General features: G+C 32.9%; 1 protein-coding gene across 4 annotated transcripts in view; it reads left to right on the top strand.

Annotated features, from left to right (window-relative positions):
* Nucleotides 1-390: 390 nt before the first annotated feature.
* Nucleotides 391-20,306, top strand: part of LOC133187566 (IQ motif and SEC7 domain-containing protein 2-like) — a 76,143-nt gene continuing 56,227 nt past the window's right edge. For 2 of the 4 annotated variants that reach the window (XM_061322971.1, XM_061322977.1), the window contains exon 1: nucleotides 391-605. In XM_061322971.1, the coding sequence (XP_061178955.1) occupies nucleotides 406-605 (200 nt within the window). In that variant the 5' untranslated portion in view covers nucleotides 391-405. Of the gene's footprint in view, nucleotides 606-12,861; nucleotides 12,994-19,184; nucleotides 19,250-20,306 lie in introns of those variants that run through there. The other 2 variants (XM_061322975.1, XM_061322972.1) reach the window with 2 other exon arrangements.

The raw sequence follows: 20,306 nt of genomic DNA, 5'->3' as shown, positions 1-20,306 counted from the left end.
TTATATACAAGCAAGTCACGTAAAATTATCCATGATATTAAGAGTAAACTTGAGGATCCGCCCAACTCAAAATAACATAACCACCTGACGTCACAAGGTATCAACTTCCGGACATCGAAAGATAAACTCGCGAAACGTGAAGGTATAACATTAAAGGCATAAAAACTCGCATTTTCTGTTTTATCGCAATAAACAGATGTGGGAAAATATTTCCTGAGAAGTTTGGATCTAGAAGTGAGTGTAAAACTCGCTAGAAATTGTGTCATCGATTTTTTTCATCCTGTTATTGCCTATTGGAGTTGGTTAAGATTTGACATCAGAGAATACATGAGGATTTTAACATGGCTGTCAATATTTTGGTAGCCTGGACAAACTTTTCCAGAGTTTATGAATAACGTCAAGTGCATGGGGGAGATGAGCGATCTCGTCGTTTTGTACGGGAACCTGCCCCAGAGTGCGCTCATAGCATTACTGGAGGAGAGAGATCTAGAAATTCTGAAACAGAAGACCCAGCTTCAGATTTTGTTTCAAGAAATTGAGGATCTAAGGAAGGAAAAAGATGATCTACTCCGAAAAGCCAGTCTTTCACTCTCAGGGGAGGACAGGTAAGTTCTTTTGTCCGTTTGTCTATTTAAAATTTGGGACTTCAGGACATTCAGGCCTACATGTAGATGACATTGCAATGACACATAGGGGATTTTCCTGTCTTCCTATTAGTCATGTTTTGCTACATATTCTAAAAAAAATATCATTTGCTCCAGGTTCTGAATAATTTTCCCCCAAGGATGTCTAATTTGATAAGCTGGTTAAAGCAATAAAATTTCACCAGGGTGTTTTGTATAGAAAATTGTAACAGACTGATTTGAATGGTGTATGTTGAACTTATTTCATTTCTGGCCTAATAATTCCTTGTGATGAACTGATGATACAATATAACCCAACAGATATTTATCTCTGTTCAAACTAACAATTCTGCGTGATAAAAGAGCATATGTTCAATTAATGTTTTCCTCCCATTTTATCAGAACATGCGATCTTTTTTTCATTAGTTAACAAACAGAAGGTCCCTATTGGCTAAACTTATGTAGGTCTTTGTGGCAAAAGAGATAAACCAATTTTCCACTACATAAAATTTTCTGAAGTTGTTGGTGCCGTAATGACAGATGTATACTTGGTGTACCGGCACTCTTAATTACTCTGTCACATGGGGACAGACATTAAATTAATTGACCTAGACTGCAACATTTTTGCGTAGCTCGTCCCCCAAGTATGGAGCATGCATGTACATAGAAGCTAAATAAAATGAATTTATGTTAATTCAACTCTCTATAAGTTTTTTTGATGAGGAAAGTTTTATTTTATTTTACCAAGTATATCTATAAAGGAAGTGTATGTCTATAATTTTCATGATGCATAAATGTAGAGCTGTATAAAAATTTACAATTTAAATTAATCAATTTTTAATTATATTTAGTTTAATTGAGTTGCAGTGCGCGCCAAAAAGACTATAGCCTGATGCCAGCTAGAACACTAATTAAAAATTAAGTTGTGCAAGTAAATGTAGGTCGGCACTAGCCCGATTCTAGAATTTTCAGTGATATATGCATATATATCATGTACAGTGTATATATATGTGTATTTTTATCTCAGTATTCTTTAAAATGTCAATGAACATTTTTCTGAAAAAAGTAAATTATCTTGATTGAATATTTAAGACTCTCTTGATGATTTTCATTCCTGGTTTGATTTCTCTCTGTCCAGGCTTGGTTTGGTCATTTATAATTCATGCTCTTGGTCATCATGTTCAAATGGCTAAATATGTTAAGTACATGAGCAAAAAAGTTGAGACCCGGTACTGTCACTGAGTACCAGTACAGAAAGTTCATAGAAATTTATTCTTTTATAAATTGAATATTATATAGTCATGTTAAATAAATCTAAAAAACTGAAATAAAATTGTATCATTTTATTTTTCACACTTTTTTAAGCCCTAGTAAAAAGTTTATTTGGAACAGTAAAATTTTGCCATTACTATAGACCAACTGGGCTAGTGCTGAAAAAAATTTGGAGCACACTGGAGTTGACTTGTACATCCTTCTATCAAATTTATTTGTCGGTACCTGAGCTCATACTCGACACTCACACACAAATTCAATGTACAATACAGTAGAAGGATATATCCTTATATAACATCACTGTCTGATTCAGTTGCAGTGCTTGTACAATATATTAAAATCATGCTACTGAGTTCCGAGTTACATCCAGTGTCCGATCTTCCTGTGAAATATGCAGTACGTACATGGACAGGGTATCTGCAGGAATTAAGTGTTCATGTTGCACAAAAATGATTCCTTAAAATATCATTACCTAAGGTATAAGACTCTGAAGTAAAGAATAAGTATTTCAACACCCTTGTATAATCGTATAACTATAAGCAAAAAAAAGTCCTAAGTAAACTTTTTTCATGTCATTTATTTAAAATAAGGATGGAAGCACAACTTGGACCTATAGCTATGACAATTATAATTATGAAAACATTCCAAACATATTTATCTCTTTCTTCTTGTGTTTCTCTAATTTCTCTCTGAAATATTAATTATCTCCCCTTATGTATGTTCAAAACATATAAATTCAGTGATGTTTTACCGTAAATCTGGAAATTTTTACGTCGATTTATTTTTGCGAATCTGGGTCAAAAGTCTGTTGATTAATTTTTACGTTTGGAATTTTTGCGAATCGTCATTTGAACTAAAATATAAAAAGCTCTTAAAATTTTCTTAGACGGTTTTAAATAACGCATGTACATAAATAAATTACGAATAAACATACAATATTAAACTACGCCAACGTTCAATAATCAGATAAAAATATCAGCAAAGACAAATCATCCAAAGTGTTGAAAGTTTTCATAGCATTTTCATAAATCACACATGTACATAAAATATATATAACAATGTAATCTTTAAGTAATTTTTAGATAGAAACATTTTTTGTTGTTGATTTACTTTTAAGAAAAATATTTTTGCGAATGCAATGCATGCGCAAATTTGCTAAAAATTTATCTACAGCAAAAATTTCCAGATTTACGGTATATACATTACATGTACATTTAATCCTATTGATCTTAAATGAGGTCAGATGTTTGATGTCAGAGTAAATTCCTTCGTGATGTCAATTTCCTTGACCATTGACGTACATGTACATGTTTATGTGCAATATGAAATCCTGTCCTTCACTGAATATTACGATAAATGCATTTATTATTTATATACTCAAATTTCATTGATATTTTAAGTTTAGTGCAAAATGACATAAAATTCAGTGGTATTTATGTATTAATTTACTCTAATATCAAAACATTAGCTTTGGTGCCATAACTATAAGTGCATTCATCATGCACATGTTTAATTTGATGTTTTGAGAATTTGATAAGAAGCCTGTTATATAATGTACACTGAACATGCACAGTTAATTGTTAACTTATATCAAAGCATTGATAAAAATAGCTGTAGATTTAATGTGACTACAAAAAAAAAAAAATGTAAAATTATAATATGTACATTCTGAAAATTTTTCAATATTTCCAATAAATACTGTATTTAATTTATTAACAGCCAAAATCATGGTTCTCTTTATCAGTGTGTTGAAATTTATGCATGCAGGGCAAGATTCACTAAACATTTTACTGTGTTATGTATAGACTTCCTACTAATTGTGAAAAATTACAATTCAGAGCAGAAGGTTTTGATTAGCAATCTGGTCTGAATACTATAAGCAGTCTACCTTTTTAGCATATATATTTAAAAAATTGCCATTTATGTAGATCTGATGGTAGATTAATTAGGGCCCTAATGAATTAGCACTGCCTGTCCTTTCATTCATCAGATCTGTGTGAAATTATATTTTTGGTGGGTATCTTCATGTAGACCACAGTACTAAATAGTCAACAAAGCTGCCCATGCTAAAAGATGAATTTTTTTTGAGATTTATCATAGTACATATAAAAGTTTATACCACTTATCAGACTCTAACTCCTACATGTAAGATTACCTCCGTTAACGTCCCTACGTTATGCAGCACCCTGTCTAAATATCTTGTCTGAGTAAGTAAGAGCCTTGGTTAACGTCCCCACATTACACAGCACTGCGTCTAAAGTATCTCGTCTGAGTTGCAGGATCATGGGGAATCCTCTGATGCTAATCTTTGATGTCAAAAAATATTGAATCACACTGATGTGTTTATATATACATGTTTAAAAAACAAATGTACAAAAAAGAAAGATTTATCGTTTAGAGCATGCACTTCGTACCTAAGTCAGTACGATAGATATACATGCCAGTGACACTCAAACTATCATAATGCTTGACCATTGACCACTTGGTTTGCATGATTTATAAGGGGTTAGAGATATTGTTGGTCATTGAATGACCTTGGTAAATGTTATTGTGTCTTTTTGCCACTGTATGAACATATTCAATGCAAATTATTTCCATTAGACAATGAAAAACAAAGGTTTTCAAGACATATTGCAAATGTCAGGTTAAAGTTCTCATCCAATCTCAACATTCTTTGAAATGTCAAGAGATGGAGATTCCAAAAGCTAGTAATTTAATTATGAAAACTTTGTTCTTTGGGCTGACATTGAATTCAATTCCTGTTACACTTTAATCCCTGAATCTAAACACACTAGAGATTGAAAGATTAAATGTTCATTTACAAAAGTAAACAAACAGTAGCAGTGTTATGCTAGCGGGTTTTTTGTCTAGGTTTCTTTTGCTGTTTTGCAAGCAGTCACTGTGGAGCTTTTTTGATTGGCAAATCTGACATTGTCACCAGCCTTTCTCATCTGTGCATGTTTAAATATTTGATGCGTTGAAATTTGAACACTTTTTGGCATGCTATTTGCACATGCATGTACCCATGCAAAACAGGGATCTAAGCAATAATTTGTCTTCATTTTTCAAACGGTGAACATGGTGCACTTTAAAATTATGTTTATACATACCTATTGATGTACATTAATATATGCAAAAAACAAAATGTGTTTATGATGTACAGATTTAAATTTGGATTGTTTTAGATCAAGAATACAATGTTAATGACACGGGTTGAGTTTGAGGAGACAAGAAATGCTTGTAAAGGTTTTCTGTAAAAATGGGAGATCTCTCAGCCAACAAAGAGAGAGAGAGGAAACTGAAACATGCTTGGTCAATTAACCTAAAAATTTACTTAACAAATGTTATGTCAGGCTAATTAGTGCACTGTCAAGGGTTCCTCATGGTATTGGATAACAGTTACTATGGAGACAATAACAGCATGTACAGATGTTGATACTATGAGGATAATTTGCATATTCATAAGTAATTGTTAATTTATGTATGTCATATGATAATCCCAAATGGCATGGTGTTATATGTATAACCATTCATTGTATTAGTACCACAGTTTATTGAAAGGGGATGGAACAACCAAGAAAAAAAAATTATTTAGATGGACTGAATTCTGTAGGGACAAACAAGTGGTACATGTACAGCAATTAAATCAGTAATTGATTAAAAAAATAAAACACCTAAACTCAGTCTTACTGTTTACAGAAATCTCATATATATAAAATATGCCTTCTCCTCAAGATCTTAGACTCCCCAATTTCTCTCAGTTGCATTCAAATCTTCAGAAAAAAAAAATGTGCTGAGTCTATATTTCAGCAGCATGGTTTTATTTTTCAGCAATTCCAAGATCTTCAGCTCATAACATTATTTTGTATTGATTTCCTGTCAGTTTGTCTGTCTGTTTAGGCTCCTATTGTTGTCTCACTCTAAGGTTCTCTTTGGCAATGTATGATATGTTGCTTCTGTGTCTTTGGTGCCTTTCTGTTAAAAACTCTGCTGATCAATAAATTGTTCATTTGAGATTGTATATTGTAATTTTGATGCAATGTTTGCAATAATCCAGAAATAAAGATAGTGTTGTCTTGCAGGGATGGGCTGTTTTATGTTATAATATTTGTTTCATGCATCAGTCAATGATTAAGATACACTGCTGAGCTATAGGGCACTGTTTTTTTTAATGAACTATCTTAAAACTTTACCAAGCTAGCTTAATAAAGCACTGCAGTAATAATTCCTGGATAAAGATAAAATTCTTGAGGTATAGTTTGTGGTAATATAAGAGTTAGTGTTTTTTTATGGTGTATGTGAATATTTAAGTGATAATAAGCTTGCATCATCATAATCATGAACAGCGAAGACTTTTAGTTGTTTATGAAAGGATAATCATATGGTCTCCTAGCTAAATATTTATGTGGAATATTTTCATTATTTTGGAATGTTTAACATTTTATTTTCAACTTTCATAAATAAAATCATCACTTAATTCTTGCCTCAGTTTCTTAATCAAGAGATCTAATTGCATGATTTACAGTTGAACTTTTAGTTGGTATCTTGAACACGGATATCTCAAATACTATTGATATGTCGAAGAGATTTTGAAGTCCCAAGTGCTTAATTTTTAAGTATTTTACTGTGAATATCTCTAATCATCAGATATCGAGAGGTATTTTCTTGGTTCCGTGAATTTTGAGATAACGAGGTTTGACAATGAACAAATATTTAGGCATACTATTTCAATTAATCGTTACAAATAAATGGTAAAAAAAGATTACAATTGCGATTGTGAAAACTCTTCCGTATTTTAAATTTTGATACGGCTGCGGTTTTCTTTTTAGTAAACCAATGCGACTTCCAATTCACAAGATGGACATAGCATGTTGTAAATATACTTTGAGAAATTAATTACACATGTACTAGATGATATACCGGTAAAAAGTTTTTTTTGTACATCGACGGATATTAAATGGAACTTATTTTGTAAGAAATCAATGGAATAAATATTTAATTCTTTATTGTTTATTATTTTTTCTCGGTAAAATAATTTTAAAAAATACGAAAATGGCACAGATTTGCTTTAAAATTGACGTAAATTTTACTGATTTGGAGGCATTTTTCGTAAACTTGAGCCTTAGATAGGTCGGTTCGTTAAATAGGACGACCCCAGCGGTTCTGAGAAAAAAAGTATCGTCTTATCTTCCAAAACTTACGGTATATGAATAAGCCAATATGAGTTGACTATAAAATTGTTGTGATGCAATCTGTATATATACTTATATAAATAATCTATATATATACTTTTTAGGTATAACTGGCAGGGTTACATGTATATAAACAGATAAAATGCCAGCAAATGAAAATATTGTGATAAAAAAATGACCATTGATCTGTGCTTTCAGCTTTTTACTAACTGCATAAAACCTTTGAGTTCATCCTCAGTTGACAGTTGTGAAGGGTATACAGGGTTCTCCACAAGGGGTTTTACCATGGGGGCCCTCCATGGTTAAATTTATGTGCGCCATGATTAAACGAGCCGCGCCATGGTTAAAATCGGCGGCAATGGTTACTTATATATTAAAATAAACAAAAACTGAATCTTTTTAAAACACTCCTTCAGTTTTGGTCCAATTTTGGAACTTTTGTAAAGTAAGATACATAATCCTTTTTATTGTTTTATTTTTATTTATTTTAATTTTTTGTTTGTTTGTTTTGCAATGGTTAAGTCTTGTGAAATAAATCATTGATTAATGAAGCTTAGAGGGTCTAACACATGTTCGTACTTTCGATCACATTTCGCTTTCGCGCATTTTCCTCCATGGTTAAATTTTCAAATGTGGAGAACCCTGGGTATACATTCAGTATTATTGTGGAACTGTCACAGACTGACTCGGTGTGGATGGTTAGACTGAGAGGTGTTTTAAAAATAAATTGTGTTTATCAGATATAACATTAACTAATACAAAAGGCCATGTGACAAGAAATGATTGCTACGCTACAGATAAAATCAGATAATAATGTTCAACTGAACCAATATATATATACTACATATGTAATGTTCAGAGAAAGAATATAACCATATTATGGTAATTAAAATTCAACATTTTTAGAGAAAGAAAGAATTAGATGCCAGAATTTACTGGTATATATATAGAGAGAAAAAGAAATGTACATCATTGATCATGTTCAGAAACGTAACTATACATATAATTTGAAGCCTTGATTATTAAAGCCCTAATATTACAGCTAGGTCATTTATGTCGCCATGGATGATCTTATAAGATTTTTAAAGCACCTTCATGTAATCCCATTTTAAAACAGCTTATTGGAGATTTGAGGACAACTTTATGTTGAATATTTAAACTGGTCATTTAGGTAAGGTAGACAACAACATATACACAGTAAATAGCTGATGGCAAGAAACAATATCGGATAACAGAGGGTTTATACAAGTATTGACAAAAATCCCCATTGTTACTTTGTAAACAAACATTACTGAAATATTTTGTGTATTAGAATAGAAAAATTTCTTTTATCTATAGATAACTCAGGATTTTAAGTTTAGGCCAAGTTTAAGGACATTTGGAAATTGTATCTTTGTGTATACATCAGATAGGGTTTTGCATGCGTGATATCTGAGTTGAGCATTTTAGGTTAGATTATCTTCTGGTGAAGGACAAGAATAATGTTTATATTTTTATTTAATGTTAATAAACACTCAATTGCATTTATCAAGAGGACTCTCTTTATATTATACATTATGATTTAAAAAAAAACCCCAAAAATAATAACTTGTGAATGATAAATTATGATTGAGGCCCCCGGGGGGGGGGGGGGGGGGGGGGGGATTAAAAAAATACAAGTTGAATATAGGAACATTAATTTGTCATATTAATATTATATTGAAACATTGTAAACATGCAAGAAGAACTTTTAAATGTAAATTATTGATATAAACATAAAATACAATTTGTGTTATTTATCTGAGCTTAATAGCAGAGCTAGGCCATATTTATCACAAAGAAAAAAAACTAGAGGTCTGCCTGATCGACACAAATTTATCAGTGATGGATCATGTAGACTTCAGACTATGCCTGAATACAGTGGTGTAGTTTTTCCTGCTACAGATTAACATGTAAATGAAACAACAGGAATTTGATGTATCAATTTCCTTATAGGGCATTTGCTTCATTTTTGACATTCAGTATATAGTTGCATGGAAAAATTATTATATATATAGTGGGAGTTACTCCCCTTGGCACACTGAACTTAGTGGGTATGCTAGTAAGACTTTTAATCAATACAAAAGGGAAAAAGAAAGTTGGCACTCATTGATGACTACTTCTGATAAGTAGTTTTTGTCTTTGTTTTTATACAATTTCTCCCTATCAGTATTGGACATCTAGCTGAAGCCATTATTAGCAGGGCATTATGTTTCATTTCCAATACCTTTTCTGCATATTGAGGTCTTTTAATGTGGACAATTATTGGGAAAGTATTATTCATTGATACAGAGTCAGTGTGTGCATCATAATGGGAAAATTATAATTGATCTCTTCTTTTCCATAGATATAATCTTTTAGAAAAATTTGTGGTATGTATGTAGGGTTTAAAATCAATATAAACTTTTGGAACAATTTCTGTAGATTAAACTTTAATGGAAGACAAAACTTAATTTGTATTAATTAATAATTTATTTTATACTTTGAAAATCTCTAAAATCAAATCAATTTGGCATGTATAAAATAATTGATTCAAGGAATAAGAATATATGATATGCAGTATGTTATATCATGTATATATATCTCAGCTAGTACTTCTAAAAATTTCCTTCAACCAGAGCTTGGTTGTTAAGTGCATTAATGTTAAATCGTGACATTAATTATGTCCAAATATCACATTTTTTCTGCCCAGTTTTCATTGATTTCTTCATATTTCACTTTTCTTTATCTGACTTGTAGTAAATTGATGCTTAGTATGCAGGTAGTAAATTTTAAAGGCAAATCCATATGCTTCATTAACAATTAATGCCTTTATATGAATTATAACCTGCTTTTAATTCAGTGCCAAAAAATTGATTAAATATACTTAGAAAGGACAAATTGCCAATAAATGAAATTTAAATTCCAATGCAGAAATTAGTGCAGATATTTGTCAGCTTTTGTTGTGGATCAGTGAAAATTCTTGAGCATCTAATCAAGGCCCCCAGAAGAAAGGCATCACTGTTTTCAGTTAATGACACAGCAGTTTCTGGGAGCTGGCATCACAGGTTGTGAATCACTGCATTTATAATGAAAACAAGAGTTTAAATGGGTAGAAATATACATGCGTACATATACCCCGAAGGTGATAGTGTCTCGTGAAATCAATCGCAGTTTTAGAAATGTACTTAAGCTGAAGATGACATAAGACATTTTGCTGAATGCATGAGTTTTTATGCAAACAAGTTGACGACTTGCCAGTTTTGGATGTTCAATTCAGGTAGACAAGGTAAAAAACTTGTATCAAATTCTACAATTGTGGAGTGAATTTTATTAATTTTATGGAATCTCTGTTGTGAGGGAAGATGATGTGCAATTAGCATGTAAATCAAGTGAACAATTCATAGAGGTGGAATTAAATGCTGGAGGGAGATCTATAGGTGTTAAAATATCTGGATCCAATTTGAGGAATAATAAGATTCTAGAACTTTATGGTACATAATTATAGGTTGTTAGAGGCTACCTGTTTTTATAGAACATTTATTTATTGAGAAGGTAGGCTGCACTCGATGAATTGATGGGTTAAAAGATTTCTAAAACAAGATACTGCGTAAGTTAGTATGAAAGAAGACTATGCATGCTATGTTGAAAGTGATGCATATAAGCTGTCTCCACGAGTTCAAAGTTCAAAATGACCTTTAACCAGCTGTTATTTGACTGGACAGAGTATAGCTGCATAATTGCCAGAGTCTCCACTTTTATGTGTTGGTCATTAAATGTTGTTATTGGAACAATCATTAAACTAACCCAGGGAGATGCTAGATAGCTTGTGACAGAGTCGTTAACAAGACAGTAAAAACTGGTCCGAGTTGATTTGGAGGAGGGAAAATTGATGTGTTCTGGAGAGTTGGATGTGTTGAGGATTTTGACATGTGTCGACATGAAATTTGCAGACTTTCTGGAGAAATAATTAAAGAAAGTGACAGATGCTCGTGAAGGATAGCTTCCACAAATTCATAAACTGGTCATCCCTTCTGTAAGAAATGTTGATGTTCAAGAGGTGACATATGAGTTTCTTTTTCAGGTCTTGTTTATATTGGGCATATAGTTTCGTAAACTTAAGAAAGGTCATAGCAGTAAATTTGTGCATAGGAAAGTGACACATTGAGAGGTCAGATTTACTTTTGAGGGAAATTTCTGAAATCTATGTGTGAGCAGACAGCATCAAATTCCATTTCCAGGTGTCAGGACAATAAACAAAGACCCCTGTGAACCTTTGACTGATAAGAGAGGAGAAACTTATTGACATCCATCACAGAGACATGTTAGACTCAGATTCCTAGAATAGACAGGCTGTAGCCATTTCTTATTTATCACTCCCTCCTTTGAAGTCCCTTACAAAAGGGGGTGGTATATATGCTCTAATCATTGTTAAACTTTTACCCTTTTGTGTGCTGTGTATTGAGGGAGTTAAGAAAGGGATGTGTTTAGAAGGTAACAATTGGAGAACAAAGGAATCTTTGTATGACCAGTAAATGATTGTTAGAGTTGCAGTGTAATTGCTAATAATTGTGGTAGTGGCATTTCTCAGCTGAGTAAAGATCATATGTCTGCAGTGTTTACCTTTTGACAAAACAATCATGAAATATGGGGCAGGTGTAAGGCAGACTACTGGATACTTCAGGGATGACAGATGTTTCATAAATTGAGAGGGAAAAAAAAACAAACTTAAGATGACTGGATAAATAAGTTAATAAGGAAAAGAAATCAATTTGGTGTCCATTTGGATTTCATCTCTCAAGCCAGATAGAAGAGAAAATATATACCCAGACAGAGTGATAGACAGATGGATTAACAGAGATAGAGAGATAAACAAAGGAGGAATTATTGATAATGTCACCCTTAATTTGGGAATACCTCCAAGGTCATATTTGCATTTGGTCAATGTGATCATGTAGATATGGTTGTAGTGATTTATCTAAACAGAACAATGAAGATTGAGTTATCTAAAGCCCTTGTGTGGCTCAACTGATAAAACATTATCAAAAAATAATCCTGTGATGCTCTTGTGTATTGCTTTTTTTGTGTTAGAAATAGATTTGCTTTGGATCTAGAAAGACTGCTGCTGGAGTATCTTATCAAGGGAGGTAACTTGTCAAAGCTAGAAACAGAAGTAATTAATTTTTCAGGATATACTTGGTGAAGTCATTCTCGTTTTTTCCCTAATGAATGATGTTTTGACTTTTCATTTATTTATGTGCTGAAGTTACTTTCTCCCCCAGAGGATCAGCTTGAAAGCTTTCTGTACATACTGCAGTCTCCACTTGATTAACTGACCCAGTCTGTGTGTTTATTCTGGGCCCTCGGGGCAGATCAGATTACATAGTTGTCTCCCTTGTGTAAGACTGCTGTAACAGAGGAACTCTTCAGAGTAGGGAGGCTGCATTTGTTGATTTATTGGAATTGATTGAATGTGAGTGGTTTTTGATGGAGAGAAGTTTAGCTTTCCCCCTTATCTGCCTATCCAAATAACTATTTGCTAATTTATTCTAGTTTGGAAGCTTATTTTTACCAACCTGTGTTAGAATAAGCTCTGTAAAAAAAAAAACTTGAGTCAAGTTTCTGTAAGATTTTATGATCTTCTACAATTTACAGGACAACTTGAACTTGAATCGAAGAGAAACAATCAGGGATGTATGATCTAAGGCCAGGAATTGATTTGCACACAGCAGATTGATTCAGTACGAATTATATTTTACTTGTGTCAACTAAATCAATATTTCTAGTGAAGACCATGTGATGCATTGTCAGTTAACGTTGGAGAAATTGCTTCCCAATTCCAATGGATAGGATAATCTGATCCCAGGGTGCCAACAGAAACCAGGAATCATGTATATCTGCATTACTGGGTAAGTTAAATTAAGGAAGATTTTTAAAATTATAATTAAGGATTAAATATAAAGGTGAAGGATGTTAGGTGTGTTAGGTCTGGCTGACACAGGTTGATTTCAGATGTGTCATGTGGCTTGAAGTAAAGACACAGATGTATGCACATAAGCATGTTAATTACTTCCACATAAATATGTTAATGTAAAGATCTGAAGTATTTAATACATCAGTTGAGATAGTCAGAATTAAAAATAGGTTCAGCATGAAGTTTTGAATTTTTAGAATGAATATAGCATTAATTAAGAAAAGTCAATGTGCAATAATTATTGCGCTGGTTTGAATATCTTCATTTTTATCTTTTTGTGACTGTGGATATATTCTTTAAAAAAAAATGATGATGATTCAGAAGTTGAAAGTGTTCAATGTCAGGAAGAAAATGAACGGATTATACCCTCAAAGAATGTTAGGAGATAACCTACTTATAAATACATATAGGTTTTTTTTTATTTCAAGAGGAGATTGATGTAAGTGTAATTCAAAAAGAATTCACACAAAGGCAAAAATTGTTTTAAAACCATGATATATGCATAACATTGTATTCATAATGTGAAACAAAACGGAGTGAGTCTTTGTAGAATATATTTCATAGAGGTTATCTAAAAAGCTGCTACAAACCCTGTTTACTTTTTCAGTTAACAACCTGTTCAAAAAATATTTCTTCACTGTGTGTGATTATCTTTTGAACACAGAGGGAGGTCTGTTTGAAATTTTGTATATTCATGCAGACTTTTAACACTGGTTTTGTTAAGTTCAGGAACAAAGGAAGCCTCGATCAACCTAAACAATGAAGTTTCGAAGTGTAAAATTTCACACCAATTTATTGTCAGTATATACATATAGGGTTAAAATATGATTGATATGTGTGTATCAATATATCGTGGCCATTGTGTTGCTTTGGGGGTAGAATTCTTCATTTGTGTTCAGTATTTGTTGGCTTGTTTACACTTGTTAGCTAAAATTTATGTATATTGCTCACTGAATTAGAATTTTCTGTTGGCTGTTTTGAACGTAATGGTCAAAATGAGAGGAATGAACTTTAAGAATAAGACATTATTAAATGATCTTTAGGTCAGATCTACATAGACCATTAACTGTCAATAAATACATTTAATACTGTTATACATAAACAAAATTACTTTTCTGTTCACCATTAAAATACATCAAACGGACTTCAGTCTTGATGTATGTATAACCTGGGCATCCTAATTAAGAGGTCAGACTTGAAGGAGACTTGTACACCGGTTTGATGAGAAATGGCTGGTCAGTCTGAAATTCCCAGATCAAAGTGAATGTTGTAGTTTTATAAGATTCTGATCCTATCTTGTTCTCAGAAATTATGACCATGTACTTACGTGGTATCTAACATGTATCACAAACATCTAACAATGTTAGCAGTTAAAAACTTGACCCAAGGAAAAATGCCCCAGATAGCAAATCTTTTACCAAGGACTGTCTGTATATTCATGCTGGAAAATTTGTCAAGTCCTTCAATATTTTGGATTATATAATTCAGTTATGTCAACATATTATGACGCTTCTATCAGTTGGTTGGGTATTTACTGTCTGTGTTCAAGTGTTTTATAGCTGTTTAATGATGGTTTTCAGTGAGAACACTTTATTGGGATCATTTAGATGTATAAGGATTACATTTGAAATATACTTAGTATAAATTCACTACATTATGTTCATATTAAAATATTTCAGTAACAAAATACTCTCGTTGTTTCAAGTTGTTTAAATTCAAAATTTTTTTTTTCATTGAACATGTTTAAAAAGAACATTTTTTTAATGACTTAATCCATGATATTTTGGCAATTATATACAGTTCAAATGATGACTATTGCTTGGGTGATTGTAGGTTAATTGCAATATATTTTGTGTTCATAAGAAACATTCACACTAAAGGCAGGACAGAAAAAAATTTTACTACAGATTTCCTGGTTAATCCTTTTCCTGCATAATGCTACAGGGTTTAACAAAAGTCAGATTGCATGCAGACAAACCCACATTGAAGATGGTGCCAGTGATCACTTGTTATGCAATAGTTACAACAGGGTGCAACTATCTTAGGAACCATTGTATTTCAAACTTGGCCCAACAGACTGTCTTCCAGTATCTGATAAATGCTTGGACTTGCATGACTGGAACAGCTGTAAATTTAACATGTTCAAAGGAGGGAAGTGATATTAATCTTCCATGAAAAAAGATGTTCAATTAATCATGAAAATACAATGAAAACCCCCAGCAAAATGCAGATTATCGACAATTTTGTGGCAAACAGAAATGAATTCTTATGCGCTATTTTTCAATTATTATAAGGGCATGGAGAGATAGTTTCACTTTATTGAAAATTGTGGTAAAGGTTCAGAATATTCGTGCTACAGTCTTTCAAAAAAATAAAATTTTGATTATTGTTCAAAACAATGTTCAGGATCATTATGTGAACTTGCAATCAGTAAAAGACTGGAACATTTAGGAGTTCCCTCCCTTTCTCCACAGTCAATCCCTCTTTCTGTCACAATAAAAAAAACTTCTTTACTGACCACACAACACATGTATTCTGATAACATGTATTCCGAATATGACTTTTGCACATTGACAATGCATAATTCATTGTACAAATTTACCAATAATTGTTTTACCTATACGAGTACATAAATAGTTCTGATTTCCCTGAATGTTACGAACCTCAAAGACAAATCCCCATAGTCGATGATGATTACCTTCATCAGACTTGGAGGCCTGATCGGATTTTCCAGGTACATGTGTTGGAAATCGTGATAGCCTCCCAGCATGGTTTGACAGGTGTAAAGCTGGCTCTAACAGGGAAAGTAAAAACACTATAGATTGGATATATCTATTCATGGTACCAAAGCTGAAGGGATGCTGAAAGACAGTTGGCATTTGTACCTTTTGAACTAAAGAAGATATTCTGGAAATTGAAAAAAGACCTTCTATTATACTGATTGTGCAGAAGATACTGGCCAGATGCAGCATTAATAGGAAGCTGGAGGATTTTTTTCTGTGTCGTATCTTTTAAATTGTGGGGGTATTTAGTGCTACAGATTCTTTGAGGAGATGACTTTGAAGAAAAGTTTTTAAGACAATAGATATCACTTTGGAATGAAGCTAGTGAGTTAATTACATTGGGAGAAAGTATAAGCCACACATTGACAATTCCTAAAATGATGGATAGTCATTCAAAGCTTTGACAGGAGATTTGGCACTCAACAAAGTTTTAACAGTTATTTGTACAAAAAACTGTCATGTTAATATCTCTCCTCTTTGCATTATTGAAAAAAAAGAAATATCTCTGTGCCATTTCTTTTTTCATGGAAACAAATAGCAGGTGGTAAAAGTTTTGCCTTGTCTTCCTGGGCAGATGGAATTCTGGAACACCAAACTGATTCTTCTGTATCATTCCCTGGTGTCTTTTGCTGGCTTCTGTTGATGATAAATGTGAGCAAATTTCAATGGAAGCTTAATTAGCAGGCAGATTCATTAGAGAAATGTTATGCAACAAACTGTCTTGAAGCCTTAAACATTGGAAACACAATCACTAAGGTCACTGGAGCAGAGTGATGAAGAGGTGTTTATCAATGCAAATCTTTGATTAGGGACAGCATCTTGCACAATTAAAATTGTTAGCAGTGATTGTTTGGAAATTTTTGTGATTTGGAGGAACATTTTTTTGTGAAGATATGGGATTTGGTTGGCTTCCTAGTTTCATTTTGAGATGCTTTTGTGGAAGAAGGCGCCCAAGAAAATTACAGGACTCGGTCGGATTTGGTGCAAAAGCTGACTCAGAGGCTGCTGAGCCAGAGTCTGAACTCACAGACTTAAGTCCATTGGGCTCACCGGTCAGATATCCAGCTCTGTCCAATGATGTTGTAGTGGTGGAACAATTGGAAACTGAGGACAACCAAGTTATATCTTGCAGACCAGAGGAGAGAATCCCTAGTAAACTGGAAGACGAGGATTCTGGGTATGAATTAGGGTAGGCAATGTACATATTGTAAAATGATGTGAGGTTAAACATTTGCATGCTATGAAGGACATATTGTAAATATTTGCTGATATTGTGTACAACAGCTGCAGTTTAAGTTTGTGTGTACTGTAAATCACTTTTTATTCGCAAGAACTTTATTTTCGCGTAATGACGCCAGACAGTCTGCTCGCAAAAATTTCATTCTCTTGTATATTTTCATTAGTATAGGTTATATACAAAAATACCCAGAATTCGTGAAATTTTTCTCATTTATATATACCAAATAATCTATCTCACGAAAATAAGGTGTCGTGAAAATTTGATGATCTACAGTATTTTCTTATAAATAGGGACTCCTTCTCATTGTCTTTTGAATAATATATGTAAGTGTTGGTATCTTTATTTAAGGTTAACTGACCTTGTAACACCTTTACATTTAGTAGCCCAAAGGCATATATATATCACTGTAGATATTTAACAGGAGTCAGGCAACTCTTGGTCATCCAAAACCCATTTTTGTATATTTCTTTGGAGTCGGCAAAATTAGCTTTCCAATGTTTTATTATCTTGAAGCTATAGATAAACAAACGTGTGTGACAAATACTACAATTTACCTCATGATTTGAAATTTATTGCATTGAAGTCTTAGTTTTGATTATAATTGTTGAAGCTTTATTTCTCTTTGCCAAAATTGAGTAAAATTAAATTTAAATACATGTACTGCTAACACTTTCAATCCCTGTGCGACTTTAATAGCCACACAAATAGAACTTATATCAAGAATAGAGAAATGATGGATGGTAAGAGCTGAGGAATATTTAATTGGAACACGATGAAAAATATAACATGCAGTCAAACTTTGTTATCTCAAATTCCATGAGATCAGAAAAATCTTTGAAATATCCAAGAGTTCAAGAAACTCAGGTTATGGTACATGCAGGCTCACAGAAGGGGGGGGGGGGGGGCTGCTGCCCCAGGCCCCCTCCACTTTTTTTTTCAGAGTCGGAGTATAATATTTTGCTATTTAATAGTAAATTTTCCTTTAGATGCTAGAGGCCACTCTTTGATTATCTTACTGAAAAAAAATTTGAGTAGTTGTGTCCTGTATTAGTATCTATATTAAAGAACATGCAAAAATTACAAAATTTATAATTATTAGTATCGATCATCAAACAGCTTTTTTATCAACTAAACCCCACCAGAATATAGTTTATATCAATACATTAAAGCCCTTTTGCTAATGAGCTTTGTATAGATGCACTATGTACATCTTGTGTTAAAAAAAAAAAGAAGTCATGTAATATTTCCTCCATCTTTTAATAAGTTTACAAAGGGTTTTGTTTTTGTTTTCGAAATTTAGACGAACATTCAAAAAATTAAAGAAATTATGTCAATTATAACAGTAACTTGATTGAATGCTGTTTCAAGGGGAATAACTCCCATATAGTTGTTGGCTAAATGTCAACAGGCTTGTGATAATGGCTTATCTGCTGGTTGCATGTTCACCTGCCAGTAATCAAGACAACCACTAAACATTCAGGTCAGGCTCATTACTGTCTCTGTACTACCTTGACACACCTAGTACATGCTGAGAGATATAGGTATATATCTACAAACTGTGGAGACTAAAACAGATCTCATCTCTTACCCAGTCTATGTCATAATTCTGGATAATCATCTGGGGAGAAAATGATGCAGTGGATGAACGGATAAAAGGGTGTTCCTTAACTTGTCTCCAGATTTTGATGGGATTATTCTGTGAATCTTTTTCACTAGACGATCTGACAGTTTTCAATAGTTTTCTAATGACCGTGTCCACAAAAGACATTGCAAATTATTGTCTTGCATTGACAATGTGTTGGACAAAGGCAAATGTTCATTGGTTCAAGGTTTTTGTGATAAAAAAAAATTTCTGAAAATAGTGGATTCACCTGAGATCTACCTGGGATAAGATGTACCTCGTGTATACCTTAGGACACTGATGGATCTGTAATGTCAGTCTGGTCCAGGTGTATAATGAATTTCAACAGCCTTACTCATTTCATTAAATGGACTTGTGATGGATAGACAGCAATTTACCTTCTCAAGGATTTTTCTCAGATCAAGAATGTGTATAAGAAATGTAACTGGTGGATAATTGTGTGAATTACCAGGTTTTCATGTGAACTGTTTTCAGACATGGCTTTTATGTTTTGGTCCCCTCACTTGAGAAACAGGGTGAAACGTCGGTAAGCATGCAGTTATAGATTTGTTTATAGCACATGAAGTTAGAGTTATCACCCTTTGGATGCTTTGATAAAGCAGACTCTATTGAGAGGAATCTTAAATTTAATAATAGGTGATTCAGTGTTCCGATTTCCCCGACAAGTAATGTAGAAAACAGAACATATAATTTCTAATCAGGTGTTCATGCAGGCTTCATTTCCTGATAAAGGTGTGGATCTTAGAATAAAATTACCCATTTTATTCATGAAGGCCGCTTTTGTGAGATTTGAAACAATATTATAATATCAAACTCCCAAAAGACATTGGCATATGAGAATTAAAGGACCTTTGTAGCATTGCATATATGTCTAAATATGGAACTTGCATATACATGGGTTACAGTTGTACACACAATGAATAAGTAAACAATTAAAGTTCATAATTTCCTGAAAGCATTAGCTTGTTAAGGATATATTCATTGATTATTTGTTTGATCATTAATCAAATAATCTTCCTTATAAACAGCATTTACAGATTGTGTAACCACAACAATGCATTGAAATAAAGGATTTTATAACATTAAATTTAAAAAATAAATTGAACAATAGCACTGCAGTAGGTATCACAGGAAATGAATAATTAAAACCCATTGTCTAAAGAGCTTTTGAGTGTTTAAATAAATTTTTTGTAGAGTTCATTGTCCTATTAATTCTATGTAAGAATGCCTGATAGAATTTTTACTGAACACCCGGAAATCCCGATCAAACAACACCCACTATTCTGTCTCGGTCTTGTCCAGGGTGAGAGTGACTCACTGTTAAGGGGGATATCTATAACCCTTCCCAATAGAAACTTTTGTGTTTGATCTAGATGAGGAAACACCCATCCCCTGAAATTGACTGAGTTTACCGAGTTTCAGTTATTAAGGTGCAACAAAGTTCATCAGGGGTTCAAGCACTTGTATAATACCTCAAAGTAAATAATAATTTGCCTCAATATATGGTTTCAGGCTGAAGGCATGGTGTTCAATATCTTCTGTATTGTAACCTCATAGTTAATGATTACAATATTCATGATTTC

The sequence above is a fragment of the Saccostrea echinata genome, unplaced genomic scaffold (genome assembly GCF_033153115.1).
Source record: "Saccostrea echinata isolate AGI-Se365-2 ecotype Australia unplaced genomic scaffold, CSIRO_AGI_Sech_v1 ptg000015l, whole genome shotgun sequence".
Taxonomy (NCBI): Eukaryota; Metazoa; Mollusca; class Bivalvia; order Ostreida; family Ostreidae; genus Saccostrea; species Saccostrea echinata.
Note: the sequence above shows the minus strand (reverse complement) of the source record. Positions and strands in the feature narration are given on the sequence as shown.